The sequence below is a fragment of the Camellia sinensis genome, chromosome 13 (assembly GCF_055761805.1).
Source record: "Camellia sinensis isolate YWXY chromosome 13, ASM5576180v1, whole genome shotgun sequence".
Taxonomy (NCBI): domain Eukaryota; kingdom Viridiplantae; phylum Streptophyta; class Magnoliopsida; order Ericales; family Theaceae; genus Camellia; species Camellia sinensis.
Genome location: NC_138973.1, coordinates 56441454 through 56459087, shown reverse-complemented (window position 1 = coordinate 56459087; position 17634 = coordinate 56441454). Strand labels below are relative to the sequence as shown.

The 17634-nt window shown below is 32.3% G+C and overlaps 1 protein-coding gene across 1 annotated transcript; it reads left to right on the top strand.

Annotated features, from left to right (window-relative positions):
- Positions 1-1786: 1786 nt before the first annotated feature.
- On the top strand, positions 1787-13004 carry LOC145805399 (increased DNA methylation 1-like). The gene is made up of 8 exons (XM_082900528.1): positions 1787-1890; positions 2220-2492; positions 10426-10534; positions 11168-11280; positions 12153-12239; positions 12332-12431; positions 12612-12795; positions 12883-13004. The coding sequence occupies exons 1-8, from the start codon at positions 1787-1789 to the stop codon at positions 13002-13004; spliced, it is 1092 nt and encodes a 363-aa protein (XP_082756654.1).
- The last annotated feature ends 4630 nt before the right edge of the window (positions 13005-17634 follow it).

Sequence of the window (17634 nt, the reverse complement as noted above, 5' to 3'; positions counted from 1 at the left end):
AAATTGTATTCTCATCATTGAAAGCACATTTTGTGCAACTTTTGCTACTCTGGCTAAAAATCTTTATTATAGATTTTATCTTCAAAAGTGAATTTTCTTATATGAGAGATTAAAACTATAAACATATTCAACCAATTATCAAACCTCTCTTCATTCTAATATTTCTCAAGTTCTTAGTTGAATTTGCTTAATTTTCTTAATTTGGGAACATGGGTATCATGACAGATGGTTAGGTGGTGACGTTGTCTAGAAATCATGCCAATATGTATTCTCATCATCGGCTAGTTGCACACCATTCATTTAGCGAGAGAAGTTAGAAATAATTCATTTAATAAAATTTCTTGTTTCTCTTCGAGTTTGTGGCTACTGTAAGTTTCGTTCTGATTTGCACCTAGATGGCACATTGAAATAACTGCAATCAACACTAGTTGATTTTGAATGAAAATCTCTCTTACATAAAAAAAAGTTTCTATAACCATGAAATATATTTTTTTAATTAACAATTTGGAGGTTTGATCTATCATGGTGTATATATATATTTGTTATTTTTTCTTAAACTTGCCTTTGAGTACCAAAATATAGAGTGGTTTTGGCATCCTCACTTTATGTTCATATACATCCAAAATGTATCATATCTCACGTGAGCTAGAAAAAATTATTTTTTATTTTTCTTTATTATCTTTGTGAGTTGATAACCTAATAGCTAATGGTGTATAAATTTTGTTGCTAAATTGTTTTGTCATAAGTTTTACGTGTTTTACCATAATGATTCTCATTGTCTTCTAGGGAGTTTTTTTAAAAAAAAATTATTTTCTTGTCTAACTCATGATGTATAATATTTCAGGATTGTTCTTTTTGTTTTTGTTTTTTATGATTTTCATTTTTTATTTTGGTGATGGCAGGTTAAGAATCCAAATTTTTTCAAGGGAGAGCTTATTCATTCTTCATATTTGGTAAGAACAATATTCATTCTCCATTTCATTTGTTACTTATTTTGTGAGTTAATTATATATAATAGTTTTTTTTTATATATTCTTATCTTCAATTATTCATGACTTATCATTGATAAAATCACGTACGTTACATGAAATTGAATTGTTTTTGCAATATGACCATATTTTCTCTTCTCTTTTCTTCTTCATATTCCGTACATTAGATACACATACGATGCACATGATTTTTTTAGATACATGTGAGGAGAATGTAGCAATTTTCCATTAAAGTCTTCACAACCATTTTTAATTAGACAAATTAAATATATATTACAAAATCAACAACCAAAATCACTATAGGGTTAAAAGCACAGTAAAAAGGAATCAAAATATATATAAAAAAAAAATTCCTTAACATGAATAAGAATTGTATGTGCAAGCAAAGAGTTATCATAAGAATATCATAATTTGACTAGAATCGGACAAAACTATAATTATGAATTTAAAAATTGAGAAACTATATTTTTTATAAAGCCAATTATGAAAAAAGAAAATAAAAAATAAAAAAAGTATCCTGAAGTGGACCGCATGAAGTATAATGTAATCTCAACTCTTGAGACATTATAAGTAAGTTTTGATCATCAATAACTTCAAAGATCCAATTATTTGATAGTAGTTAAACTAGTTTTTCAATTACCATTCACATTCTCCTCATAAGAATAGAAACAAATCAAAATGATTATGATTTATTTACACATTTGTTTCACTTTTTTGATATTTTTTTTTTCCGTTGTCTTAGTTTTTATTAGCAACACACAAACACCAAATTCTTTGAAGTTGTTTATAACTAGAAAATGGACAGTAAATCAGAGATGGAGGAGAACATTAGCAGCTCAAGTTCAAGCAGTTCAGATGATTGCCCCAACCCAGATCATACTGAGACTCCTCAAAGACAACTGTAACTAAACAGTTCAAATTCCTATAACAGAAACAAAAACACTCAAATGCAAATGGCTCAAAAAATAAAAAGGGTGAGAGATGAAAGGCTTTCATTAAGTCTTCGAAGATCAAAGCGTAGCAAAAGTAAGAACGATCAGAGACTGATCAAAAGAACCTTATTATCATGGTTGATAGATGTCAAAGTGATTCAACAAAACAAAAAAGTTTGTTATGTAAATAAAGCTCGCGAGGAGGCATCAAAACAAGGAATGATTAGAAGGATGGCATATTATGTGATTGTTGTCATGAGATTTTCACTGCATTGGATTTTGAGGTTCATGGTGGGAGTGGTGATCTTAAGAGACCATATGAAGACATTTTCATCAATGAAGAGCCGTTGGTTTCTCGCTGGTCTTGCCTCATAGAGGCTTGCGATAAAACTGAGCAAATTGAACAAGACAAATTGAAAGATGTTGGGGCTAAATGCAGAGCTAGTGACAAGCATGACGATGCTTGTATGATTTGTGCTGATGGAGGAAGTTTGCTTTGTTGTGACATGTGTTCTTCGACTTATCATCAAGATTGCATGGATATGGATATAAGTGTTGGACAATCTTCACTGTATTTAAAAAGATTAAATTCTGTTGTGTACAAAACAACAACAAGAATATAAAGAAATAAAGAAAATGAGAGAAATTGTTTGATTACAAAAATCAAACTCGAAATAATAAATAAATAATAAAACCACAGATTTTATTTTGTTACAAAAACAAAAAATAAAATCTGATTAAATAAACAAATAAAAAACAGAATAAAATTAAACAACTTACTTGGTTAATTTATTTGAATAACTTTTCTGATCAAGTCCAGTGTTTAACACTGTGTCCTTAAGACAGATTTGTCCTCTCCACGGTGCTTTCAGAATTTGGACGTCTATCTCCCAGGATGAAATGATCTTACCACAAACAATAGCAGCACTACAAATTGTTTGCCTTACGAACACACTAAGTGTTTACACTCTTTCTTTCAGAAATAAAATGCAGCAAAATGCAGAGATTTAAAGCAGAGGATGGAGTACGAAAATTGGAGTGAAATCCAAATGGGAGGCTAGTCTATTTATAGATGTAAAGGTGACTCTTGGTTTTGAATTGAACAGGTATGAAACCTGTTAGTTTCAAATTTAAACAGATTTGAATCTGTTGGGTTAATAAATCAAACAGATAAAAAACGGGAAGGGCTCTGCTTGGATGAGCAATAAATCCAAACCAGTTTAATTCTGTTTGAAAACGGGAAGGGCCCTGTTTGGATGTACAGAAAATCCAAATCAGTTTAATTTGAATTCTGGATTTTATTTTACCAAAAAAATAAAATTAAATTCAAATGTTTTTGGCTCAAAAAGATTAGAAGCCCAACCCAACCACACACCACGCACCCGCGCCCAAGCCCAGGCCTAGCCCAGCCCGCCCGACCGGATGGACGGCGGCGGCGGCGCGCGCGCGTGTGTGGTGATTTTTGGGTCCAATAGGTCTAGCTCATTTTGCCCATAACCTCTCCCTCTAAAACACTTGGGTACCCCTTTGGGCACACCTCAAATATCTCACCCTAAGCCTTATAAACCCTTTCAAAACTTCCCACCAAATCAATGTGGGACAAGCCAATTTACAACCTTAAGGAATTTCCACCATAACTCCATTTCTATGGAGCACACTTTGGCTTCAATTTCCCATTCACTCGGTAATGGTTTTGAGCAACCAAATATACCACGTGAATCACAACGCGGCATAGAACGCGTTACCACTTTGACCCGAGTAAATCGATGATCGGGGCCCATCTAAAAAATAGACTAAACTTGAGAAAAAATTCTGGTTTTACCCAGAATTTTTCTACAATTTCCAACAATCCCCCATATGAATGGAATTTGATGACAACGGAAATGCAACAATATGCAGACTTTAACGAAAGAGTATAAGTCGAAAATATCTTGTATCAGGATAGGTAGTTTTCAGCCTTGAACCTTCCCTAGTGATAACCTATCGGACTTACTGACTAACCAATGGACGCGATGCCTTGAATTGTTCAGCTGTTTGTGTAAGCCAAGACATTAGATTTCACACAAAATATCTTCTAACACATCGTGGTTCTTACTGTTGTGTACATTTTGGCCTTGAACGCGCCTGGTTTTCATAAGTGTTTCTAGAGAATTTAGCCTCTTCATTCTCATAGAACCGGCCCCAGTTCGACACTCATATAGGTGATTCTTATTGTGAGTATCTCCTTATACTCGTCTTGATTTTATACCTTTAATCAAGATATAAGTAATCATTAAAAGCAAAGCTTATCCTTATATCCCTGCATACAACATATGTTGCAGATATCACTCTCACCATAGGAATGGGTAGGGAATTTTTAATCCTTTGGTGATTTCTAGTGAGCCATACATAACTTAGTTGTCCCTTTGAACTTAGTTCTTGGGATCTCCAGTCATATAAGTAGGGTTACCATTATGACGACTCTTATGTAATAGGCTTTAATCCCATCCCCTTCGATGAACTATACACTAGCTCTTTTGTCAAACCTTTTGTTAACGGATCCGCAATATTCTCTTTAGATTTTATATAATCTATTGAGATTATTCCGTTTGACAATAATTGCCTTACGGTATTATGTCGACGACGAATATGTCGTGACTTACCGTTATACATGTGATTCTGTGCCCTGCCTATTGCAGATTGACTATCACAATGAATGCAAATAGCTGGCACAGGTTTTGGCCATATTGGAATGTCTTCTAAGAAGTGACGAAGCCATTCTGCTTCTTCTCCTGTTTTGTCCAAAGCAATGAACTCGGATTCCATTGTGGATCATGCGATGCATGTTTGTTTGGTGGATTTCCAAGAAACAGCAGCGCCTCCTAAAGTAAAGACATATCCACTTGTGGATTTTGAATCTTTAGTATCCGATATCCAATTTGCATCACAATAACCTTCAAGTACTGCTGGATATCGAGTAAAGTTCAAACCATAATCACGGGTGAATCTTAGATATCTAAGAACCCGAATGATCGCTTTCCAATGGTCTTCTCCGAGGTTACTAGTGTACCTACTCAATTTACTGATAGCATAAGCTATATCAGGACGAGTACAATTCATTAAGTACATTAGGCTTCCAATAATTTGGGAGTATTTTAACTGAGACACTGCATCACCTTTATTTTTCGATAAATAAAGACTGATGTCTACAGGTGTTCTAGCTAAATTCAAATCATCCTTGATAAATTTATCAAGAATTTTCTCAATATAATGAGATTGAGATAATGCATATCCGTCAGATATTTTAGTAATTTTCATTCCTAATATAACATCTGCGACCCCCATATCTTTCATATCAAATCTTTTGTTAAGCATTTGCTTAGTTGATTTGATCATGTTTTGACTGCTTCCAATGATAAGCATGTCATCCACATAAAGACAAACTATGACATATCATTGGTCGGTGTTTTTAACATAGACGCATTTGTCACATTCGTTTATCTTAAACCCATTAGTAAGCATTGCATGATCAAATTTTTCATGCCATTGCTTAGGTGCTTGTTTTAATCCATAAAGGGATTTTACAAGTCGACAAACTTTCTTTTCTTGCCCTGATACTACAAACCCTTCGGGTTGTTCCATTTAGATCACCGTTTAAGAAAGCTGTCTTAACATCCATTTGATGTATTTCTAAATTAAACAACGCTGCTATAGAAATAAGCATGCGAATGGATGCTATTCTTGTCACAGGGGAATATGTGTCAAAATAGTCCAGACCTTCCTTTTGTCTATAACCTTTAACAACAAGTCTTGCTTTATACTTGTCAATTGAACCATCTGCTTTCATTTTTCTCTTAAATATCAATTTATATCCAAGAGGTTTAGAACCTGGTGGAAGATCCACCAATTCCCAAGTATGATTTTGCATAATGGATTCAATTTTATTATTAACAGCCTCTTTCCACAAAGGTGCTTCAGGACATGTCATTGCTGCCTTAAAGCTTTGAGGTTCATTTTCTAACAAGTATGTCAGAAAATCTGGACCAAAGGATTTTGATGTTTTCACTCTTTTACTTCGTCTTGGTTCATCATTAGTTAAATCCTGTTGGTCGAGACTATTACTAGTCTCTTTTGTTTGATTGTCATTAGTCTCTTGACTTTGTGTACAATCATAAGTTCTTTTCTGTGAACTTAATTCCTGTCATTTCTTGTAAGGAAAGACATGTTCAAAAAAACACAGCATTCCTTGACTCTATAATAGTGTTCACATTTATATCAGGTATTTCTGATTTATAAGTCAGAAACCGATATGCACTACTATTCTGAGCATAACCAATAAACACACAGTCTATTGTTTTTGGTCCTATCTTAATCTTTTTAGGAACAGGAACTTCAACTTTTGCCAAACACCCCCACACTTTTAAGTATTTGTAGGAAGGTGGTCGACCTTTCCACAATTCATAAGGAGTGCTGTTGGTTTTCTTGTGGGGTATTCTATTAAGAACATAATTAGCAGACAATATTGCTTCCCCCCACAAGTTCTGTGGTAAACCTGAACTTAGTAACATGGCATTCATCATTTCTTTTAGGGTTCTATTCTTCCTTTCAGCAATTCCATTTTGCTGTGGAGAATAAGGGGCTGTAGTTTGGTGAATAATGTCATGTTATGCACAAAATTCATTTAATGGTGCATCATATTCACCACCCCTATCACTTCTAACCATTTTAATGGTTTTACCAAGTTGATTTTCAACTTCTGTTTTGTAGAGTTTAAACATTTCTAAGGCTTCATCTTTACTTCTAAGTAAATAAACATAACAATATCTTGTGCAATCATCGATAAAAGTTATGAAATACTTTTTGCCTCCTCTAGTTTGAATAAATTTTAGATCACATACATCAGTATGAATTAATTCTAAAGGTTCGGTTTTCCTTTCAACCGATTTAAATGGAACCTTAGTTAGTTTCGCTTCTACACAAATTTCACATTTATGATTAGGATTAATTTCAAACTTTGGTATATAATCTAAACCAATTAATCTACGCAAAGCATCAAAATTCGCATGTCCTAATCTACCATGCCATAAATTTGACTCAAGAATATAAACAAAAGATGTGTTATTTTTATTCATAGCAACTTTCGGTACTACTGTCATTACATTCAACTTAAAGAGATTATCACTCATGTATCCCTTACCAACATACATACCACTCTTTGTTAATACAAATTTATCAGACTAAAAAACAAGCCTAAAACCATTTTTACTTAACAAAGACCCAGAAACTAAATTCTTCCGGATGTCAGGTACATGCAGTACGTTGTTGAGGGTCAGTTCTTTCCCTGATGTCATCTTCAAGATAACTTTTCCTTGTCCAGCCACAGTAGAAGTAGAAGAATTTCCCATGAAAAGTTGTTCACCATTTGTAGCCTCATTGTAGGTAGTGAACATTTTCTTGTCCGCACATATGTGACGAGTTGCTCCAGTGTCAACCCACCACTCTTTGGGATTTCCAACCAAGTTAGCCTCAGACATCACAGCAGAAAGGTTGATGTCATTCACTCCGTCAGAGATGTAATCCAATTCTGTTACATTGGCCTGATTGGTGGTCTTCTTACTTGTACTTCCATGATCCTTCTTAGGGCGGCGGCAGTCAGAAGCTCGATGTCCAGTTTTGCCACAGTTATAGCATTTTCCTTTGAACTTCTTGCTACTATCGCCTTGTTTAGGACCATCTCCAGTAAACTTTCTCTTTTTGTTATGTGGTTTATGAACTTGTTCTACCACATTAGCCTTAGACTCAATGGGATTTTTCCCATTCCTCTTTTCAGCCTTTCGGTTATCTTCTTCAATTCTTAATCTTACAATCAATTCATCTATAGTCATCTCTTTGCGTTTATGTTTTAAATAATTTTTGAAATCTTTCCAAGCCGGTGGTAACTTTTCCACTAAAGCAGCGACTTGGAATGACTCGCTAAGAGACATACCTTCTGAATGAATATCATGCAAAATTATTTGAAAACTTTGAACTTGAGAAATTACCGTTTGGGAGTCTACCATTACAAAGTCCAGAAATTTACCGACGACAAATTTCTTCGTGCCGGCATCTTCTGTCTTGTATTTCTTCTCCAAAGAATCCCACAATCAAGGTTCTGAAAAGCGGTTGCGGTCGCCGTAACGGTGGCGGTGACGCGGTTGCGGTTGCGGGGTGTAAAGGCCGTAGTGTAACGGTTGCGGTAACCGGAACCGTGAATTTTTTTATTTTTCGCACAATTTGAAAAAAACTTACCGATACGCATATTTTTTTTCCATGATCATATTTATTGGGTTAAAAATAAATATTGATCAATTTTTGTAAATTTTTAAGTATGATGGAATATATTTCATATTTTTAAATCACTATAAACTGAGTTTTTTACATTTTATTTTAATAATTAATGACTTTATATTATACAAAAAATCAATCACTAACTATTATACATAAAATAAACAATGACAAAAGTAAGAGAATAAATAAGAGCCTAAATATATATATATATATACATATTTTAACCAAGCCAAATAGATAATGACAATAGATAATGACCACACTTATTATTATTATTATTATTATTATTATTATTATTATTATTATTATTATTTTCAAACAATATATAGATAGACACACACAAACAAAATGGTTTAGTGATAGCAGCTGAATAGAATAGCATAGGTCTTACAGTTTCAACAAATTAATAACATGTTCTTCATCTTTCCTCTTCTCTCTCTCTATCTCTTGCTCCTCCATTTTCTCTCTTTATCTTCTCTCTTCTCTCTATCCCTCTTCCCTCATTTTTAGCTTTTTTTTTTGTGTGTTTTTTCGGAAGAAACAGTTTGGAACCGTTACGTAACGGTGCTGTAACAGCCGTAACGGCCTGTTACGACTGCTACGGCAGCCGCTGCGGCCGACACACCTGTGAATCTCAATCACACTGCAAAAGCGGCCGTAACGGGTGGCGGTAACCGCCAAAACCGTTACGTAACGGCGTTACGTAACGGTTGCGGCCGCTTTTTAAAACCTTGCCCACAATTCTTTTGCTGTTTTCAGAGGACTGTATACATTATACAGCATATTGTCAAGGCCATTCAGGATGTAGTTTCTGCACAGGAAATCTGAATGTTTCCAAGCATCTACAGCGGCAACAACTTGCCGATCACTTTCACCCTCTTTAAGTGCTGGAGCCTCTTCATGGAGAAATCGGGCCAAATTAAGAGTTGTAAGATAGAACAGCATCTTCTGCTGCCATCTCTTAAACTCGGTACCGTTAAATTTTTCCGATTTTTCCCCATGATTGATTGGTACATGAACATGGTTCTGGATAGGGACCGATGTAGGTGTAACAATAGGAGTACCACTGCCAGATGCAGTTTCAGTTGTAGTAGCCATAATCCCTGATTACAAAAATCAGAAAAAAATAAAACACAAATTAATTTTCTAGTTACTAAAACCAGAAAATAAATTATACAACAAAATAATTTTATTTTCTTTGTTACTAAAACTAGAAAAATAAAATATCATAAGAATTTTCTGTAATACCAAATAATATTCTGAATTGTTAATGACACCAGTATCGTACTAATAGTTGTTGTCAAAGAAAAGAGACAGTATATTACTACTATCTGTCAAATAGCATAAATCACTATTTGTTTTTCCAACCAGAATATTAATTTGAAAACACAGAAAATTAAATACAATGAAGATACCCAAAAAGGAATCTGTCTTAAGATTGTTGGACAATCTTCACTGTATTTAAAAAGATTAAATTCTGTTGTGTACAAAACAACAACAAGAATATAAAGAAATAAAGAAAAGGAGAGAAATTGTTTGATTACAAAAATCAAACTCGAAATAATAAAACCACAGATTTTATTTTGTTACAAAAACAAAAAATAAAATAAACAAAAACAACTTTTCTGATCAAGTCCAGTATTTAACATTGTGTCCTTAAGACAGATTCGTCCTCTCCACGGTGTTTTCACCACGGCGCGCGAGTGGTGATTTTTGGGTCCAATAGGTCTAGCTCATTTTGCCCATAACCTCTTCCTCTAAAACACTTGGGTACCCCTTGGGGCACACCCCAAGTATCTCACCCTAAGCCTTATAAACCCTTTCAAAACTTCTCACCAAATCAATGTGGGACAAGCCAATTTACAACCTTAAGGAATTTCCACCATAACTCCATTTCCATGGAGCACACTTTGGCTTCAATTTCCCATTCACTCGGTAATGGTTTTGAGCAACCAAATATACCACGTGAATCACAATGCGGCATAGAATGCGTTACCACTTTGACCCGAGTAAATCAATGCTCGGGGCCCACCTAAAAAATAGACTAAACTTGAGAAAAAATTCTGATTTTACCAAGAATTTTTCTACCATTTCCAACAGTAAGGAGATTAATGTTTCAATGCTTAACAATTTCTTCGCTAAATATGAGTTTTAATTGAGTTGCTAATGTTGTTAATTCTTTGATTTTGTGTAAACAGGTGGTTCCTGAAGGTCCTTGGCTTTGCCCTTATTGTGTTTGCAAGCTTTGTGGGAATCCTTGTGGTGCAAATGACTATTTGGTCACTTGTTTTCAAAGCGAGAAGAGATGTATGTGTATTATTTTTTTCTCATATTCTGTAGCATTGGTATCACTCTAGTTTTTTGTTTTCTGAAAATTATTTTTGCAAAATTTCAAACATTTCAATGTCTTTGTTTCAAAAAACATGAAAACGAAGAATTTGAAAACAATACCAAATAGACCTTGGTCTTTTTTCAATCTAAATTTTTCAATGCATAAAATCATTTTTTATTGAAGATGAAAAGGCTAAAATATGTGTTTGTTTCTTGGTTGTAAGGATCACTGGGAATGCTATCAAGAGAGAAACTTGGAATCCATCGATGTCAACAGTCCATCCACCCCACTTTGTGAGCAGAGCTGTAAAGAGGTACTCTTTGTCTCCCTCGATTTCTCTTATTCTACACTTTTTTTTTTCTTTTTTCTTTTTTTAATCTATAGAAACATAAGTAGATCGAACTAATAGGCAAGAAAAAGCAACAATATTTTGGAAAGCAATGAATTTTTTTCAGAAAAAAATGTTTAGAATGTTGTGCTAGCTATACTTCATTCATTCTGGATGGAGCGCACACTCCACCGAAAATGACTGTTAGACACTTTTTTGTGATACTTTTTTGAGTTTGGCGAATTTTAAGATATGACCAAACTAAATTTTTGGGTACAAGGTTTATGAGAAATTGGAGAAGATGGTTGGAGTTAGAATAGAGCTTGATGAAGGATTCTCATGGACTTTACTTCGACAAATGGATCAAGAATTTGGAGTTCAGTTAGATGATTTGTATCAAATTATTGAGTGCCATTCCAAGCTTGCAGTTGCAAGGATTGTGATGGAGGAATGCTTCGAGCCAATAAAAGACCGCAACACCAAAATCAATGTTATTTGAAATGTTGTGTATAATCGGAAGTAAGTACTCTCACCATGTATCTTTGAAATTTTTCAGTAAATTATTTCTTTCTCTATTTGATTTGATAATGTTTTGTGCCCATAAAAGTAGGCTTATAGTTGAACCATGTAAATTTTTCTGTGCGTCGGTATTGTCTTAGTTTCTCAATTTCTACCTTTGGTATAACAACTAAAAAGCATGAATACTTCTAAGAAGGTGACATATCTATGTTAGGTTCGTATCGAACATCGACACTATTTGGACACTTTCCCGACATGTATCCGACACTCTTCAAAATGTATCATATTTTTTAATTATTTTTTTAAAGACTCGGACAGTCTTTGGATACTTGGAGAACATACATGTTTATCATTTACACACACGTGTCTAGCGATTAAACGCATGTGAAACTAATTATAAATCTGAACAAAACAACTTAAGATACAATAATAAAACAAAAACTATATAAATTTATAGATATTAGTATCGTATTGCATTTTTTATTATCTTTGAATGATATATTCATATATATAACATATAAAAATATATAAAACTATATATTTTATGTGTGTCCCATAGGTGTCATGTTTTGTATTTTCTGAAAATTGGCGTGTCCGTATCGTATCCATGTTGTATTGCGTGTTCATGTCCACTCTTCTTAGCATAACAATTTGTTTTCTTCTTTCCCTTTTATTGCCATTTGATTTCATCACAAGTTTAGTGCAAGAAAAAAAATCATTGTTTTCAATAATGCCTTTTTGTGTAGACCAAACTATACGCGGACAAACTTTAGTGGATTTCATTCTGCTATCCTAGAAAAGGATGATGAGATCATATCTGTGGCATCTGTGAGGTATATGTGCTCCATCACATCTACATTTTATGTTTATGCCTATAGAAATATAAATTTGCATGTCTAAGATTTTCTACACATTCTTGCTATAGGATTCACGGGACCAAACTTGCTGAAATGCCCTTCATCGCAGCCCGTGAGAGCTACAGGAGTCAAGGGATGTGTCGGAGACTAATGGTTGCAATTGAATCTGTTAGTTATTCAAGAATGCTACAACCAATTTCCTTATGAAAAAAGAAAAAAAAAAGATTTGTAAATTAAAATTAGAATTGAATCCAACTAATATGTTCTGCTTGGATTGGAGAGAGTTGTAGGCTCTCACCACACTCATTTTCTAGGAACAAATCCTCATTGATTTCATTTCCATGGCAGGCTCTTTGCTACCTCAAAGTTGAAAGCATGGTCATACCCTCAATTCGTGAGAAAATTGGAACATGGATAGAAAGATATGGTTTTCAACACATTGGACCCTCACTAAGCAAAGAAATAAGGCTCCGAAATACCTTAACATTCCATGATTCATACAGATTACAAAAGATCTTAGCAGTCCCTCAAGGTTTTCTATTTCTCTTGCAAAATGTGCATGTGCAGTGCGCGTGCATATATATGGGACAATAACTAACTAACTTGTGGTGCATTGCAGCTAGGGAAGTGCACGAGGCTGAGAACAATAAGCATCAAAATGGACCAAACTTGTTGTGCATTGCAGCTAGGGAGGTGCATGAGGCTGAGAACAACGAGCCTCAAAATGGACCCATTTTTTAAACGAATTGCCAATGCAAGCAATATTCGATTTGAACATGGAACTTGCAGAAAAGAATGGGCTAAATGAGGACAGTGATATAGCATCAAATAAAACACATTAAAAGTCATTAGGAGGCCAAGGTTTTGTGTTGTAAAACATAGTTAGTCCTTTCTCTCTAGCATGCTAGCTCAAAGTTGGTGTGTTTTTTTTTTATTTTGACCATTAGTTTATGTATTCTTTTATTGGATTTGTGCCTTTTGTAGTGGAGTAGGTTGTAACAAACTAAAATTACCAATTCTCCATACATGTTTTCTTATTTTGACCTTCAACACAGAGTAACTAGTTTTTCTTTGTTTTCATTACTTTTTTGGCGATTTGATCAAAGCTAGTCCTTCTTTCTTAGGCTAAATTATTCTTGGTAGTTTGGACTGGTTTTATTGATATCATTTTTGTTTTTTTTATTTTTCCTGTTTCTGAAAATTAAAACAATGTATAGTTGGAAAATACCTATCATTTTTATTTTTGTGGGAAAATAACTTTTAAAAATCTGAAACTAGACTAGTGTTTCCTTAAAAATGGGTTAATTTCATAAAAAAGTTTCAAAAAATAATTTACCAAACAATTTTTTTTGAATATTTTATGTGTTGTTCTGGCCTTTTTGGCCTTCTCCGCACCCAAAAAATAAAATAAAATAAAAATCTTACGATGAATGCCTGTGTTATTATTGCTCGGATATATATATATACATACTAGTAAATGTGCACGTGCAATGCACCTGAGCAAACAATTATCAAACCCCTTTATATGAACAAACATGGCAATAATCTCTTTGTCAACTTTTAATGATCTCTTCAAATTCAATTGCTTGCCACATCTATTGTATTAATTCACCTTATCAAAGAGATTATTTTATCAACCAAAATTGAAAAAATTATTAAGTTTTATTTTATTTTGACAATTACCATTGAATCCTATAAATTTGAATATAGATAACTAAATTCTATTTTCAAAAATTCATTCCTAAAAAAACTAAATTTTCCATAATAGTACTTTTCCACCCTCCAAGTTTATCTTTCTCTTTCAAAGAGCATTGAGAAATATATGAATCCATCACAATATTAATTTTCATAACTGTATTGATGGAATTATCCTAATACTTTGTATTTTGGATTCATATTTTTTTTAATAAAAAAATTCATAATTTCAAATAATAGAAAATGATGAATTTTATGCAATAGTTCTTTTGATCTAATTGTGATTTATGACTTTGGTTAATATAATATTCATAATTTGTATAATTAAAAAAATATAAGTATAAATAAATAAATTAAAATTATTATTCATATTAAATCAGAAAAGTAAAATTAGATTGAAATTCATCATTATGGATAATTAAACTTTATGGAAACATTTTATTAAATACATTGTCGTTAGTTTGTTGCCTCATGAATTGTGGTGTAAATTTCTTGGTTTAGTTTTTAAAAATTGTTTTTGGCTTCTTATATTTTGTAATTTTTTTCGGTGTTTAGTTAATTTTCTTTCTTCATATTTTAATCATTTTTTATTCTACTTTTTAAATACATCTAATATAAATATAGATACGCTTAACAAAAGTAAATATATGTGAACAAATCTAGGGAAAAAAAAAGTTTACAAAAATTTTAAAAAATAAAAAATAATAAAGATCATGCACATTTTTGGGGGGTCGTTTTTTTTTAGATGTCTTCACATATAATTTATCTTTTAGGTGCACCTAAAAAAAATTAACTCAAATATAAAATTAAATAAAATAAAAATGACAAAAGATAATTTTTTTATAAAAAAAAATCACAAAAAACTTAGAAAACATCTTTCAAAACTAAACTAAACTTCAACTTAATATTTTACATGTCTGTGAGACTTGTTAGACCGACACATCTTAAAGTTCAACACAAATTAAAATTTTTTTAGTAATTTATTTTATGGCAGCACTAATGGTCAACATCTTGCATCTTTGCTATTGAGGATAGCAAAATCTTTGCCTTAGACTTTATGGTATTAAACTCTAAAAATTGGGAATTCAAAATTTTTCATATGCCGTCAATTGTGATAAAAAAAAAAGGAAAAAAAAAAAATTCTAAACATGAATTGAAAGAGAAACAAACAAAGAAAAAATCATAAGCATAGATTGTAGGGGATGAGAAAGAATAGTTTCAAAGAAATTGTTTAGCGTATTTCAAATGGATGAGGTGAACAAATTAACAAAGAACTGAGTTATATGGCCCAAACTATTTATAGATGCTAGGCACCACAATTCTTCGTATGCTTAGAAAAGATACAACTCTAAGTTGTGACTATTAGTGTTTGAAATTGAATCATATTCTAAAATCATAAAATAATTTCCTGTGTGAGAAGTCTTTCGCAATAGGCATAATGGTTCACTTTAAGTTGTAATTCATATATAAATATGCCATTAAATGAATGTCAATTTTGGAATAAAAAATGTAGAAAACACTTTTAACGCTTACACTTTTTCTAATACAGATGTATATAGATTAGATTGTGTATTATATCTCATGTTGGAATTGACTTAGATTTATGAAAAGATTGATAAAATTATTTTAATTTGTAAATTAACAAATCAGTCTAAACCTCTTCTTAATCACTTGTTTCATATCCTATCCTCTTCTTGAAATTTAATAGCTCCTCATATGGGGATATCATATGTGAGTAGACTATTAGTCTGAATTCTTTACTTAAATGTGAGATTATATATATATATATATATATATTATTAATTCAATTTCAATATCATATTTATCCAAACAAACATAGTGATATATATTTCCTTTGCCTTACAATTTTTTATTTATTTTTTTAAATATATATTTTTGGGCCTGTTGTTAGCCCTGCAAGTAGTAGTAGCACCGTCATAGATTGTCATCCCCAACTAATGGGCCCAGACACAAGCCCAAGAAAGTATGTGATTTGGAAAGTTGGAAATAATAAGGGAGAGCTGTCTGGTGGGAGGATTCGACTGCAGGGGAAATTGTAGAGACACTTCTCTTTTATATAACATCAACTTGGTTTGTATATTAATGTATGTGAACTAGCAGAGTCAGCTAGTTTATTTTATATATACATAATTAAATTATAATTTAAGAATGTATATGTGATAATGATGGTTTAATTAGTTGTATGTATGTACTAATAAAAATGAAAAAATAATATAATATTCATATGGAATTTTAATGAGAATGATGTGATAATAGTATTATTATAAGGATTGAGCTTTCTTTTAGTCCATAATCTAGATTGGAGGGTACTATCTCGGCTCGTGGAGCTCATCACGGGTCCTGTTTCGATGATCTGAATGTTCATATTGTAAGGGTATATCATCCAAACCAAAAATTAAGTGAATTAGATAATCTTAACTTATTCAATTTATTACATTTGTTATACTGAAAAAATAAATGGCCAATCTTTAAAAGCATGCAATAAATTAAATAATTTATGATTATCAGATTCACGTAATTTTTGTGTGGATAATATATATGAAAAATACTACAAATTAACAGTTCGAAACATAAAAAAAAGACCCCTAGTGGGCCCCACGGACTAGGACCCTCCCGCCTAGATTATGAAATAGAGGGAATTCCATCCCTTGTAACAATGCGATTATCATATCATCCTTATGAAAATTCTACATGAATATTTTTCTTTCCATTTTTATCTGTACATAAATTAGACCATCATTATCGCTTATACATCCTTAAATTATAATTTAATTCTATATATATAAGATAAACAAGGTAAATCTACTACTTCACATACATGTAGGGCTGTCAGTGAATTGGATTTAATTCAGACCCGACCGGAATCCGATCCAAGAATACAAATCTATTTACAAAAAATCCAACCAATAATCCAAATCTGTTTAATCCGTTTATTAAATAGATCGAATATACAAAAAAATCCGATCCGATTATTCTCAATTTGAATAAAGAAAACACAAAATGACAAAAAAAAAAAAAAATCAAATTTTATAAAATTGTAGCTCAATAAATAAATAAATGGATCAGATATCCGAAATTATTAGATTCGGATTTGGGTTTTTCTTAATAGGGTTGAATTCAGATTTTGATAGATCTGATCCGAATCCGGTCAATTTACAGGCCTATATGCATACATACAAACCAAGTTCAAGTTCGTTAAAAGAGAAAGTGTCTCCACAATTTCTCTACCCTGCAGTCCAGTCCTCCCCCAGACAGCTCTCCCTCTAAACTTACACACAATCAAATTTTGCTTCTGTTTCAAAATGCAATTATTTCCAACTTTTTCCAATCACTCCAACCTTTTTGAAAAAAAAAAAACCTCGACAATATATGTTTCAGTTCGCTTTATGTGCTCACAAGCTTGGAAAAAGAAAATATTGACAATTCAATGAGCTAACTATTTTTGTTTTGTCTTGATCACTAACATTTTGACCAAAATATTTTTCGTCATCATTCTTTTTTTTTTTTATAGATGGTTTCGTCATCATTTTTAATTAACTAAAATAAACGGTTTTAGATCTTTTGTGTCCTTTCTCTGTTTAAATCCAACCTTTTAGAGTTGTTATGTTACCGTAATTTGAATCTAATGTAATTTATTTATTTTTTAAATTATTAA

Excerpts from the sequence above, each read along its gene's own strand:
- LOC145805399 (XM_082900528.1), top strand. The coding sequence starts at position 1,787 with ATGGACAGTAAATCAGAGATGGAGGAGAACATTAGCAGCTCAAGTTCA. Across the intron at positions 1,891-2,219 it reads GAGACTCCTCAAAGACAACT|TGGTGATCTTAAGAGACCAT; the intron begins GTAACTAAACAG and ends TCATGGTGGGAG. Across the intron at positions 12,796-12,882 it reads GATCTTAGCAGTCCCTCAAG|CTAGGGAAGTGCACGAGGCT; the intron begins GTTTTCTATTTC and ends GGTGCATTGCAG.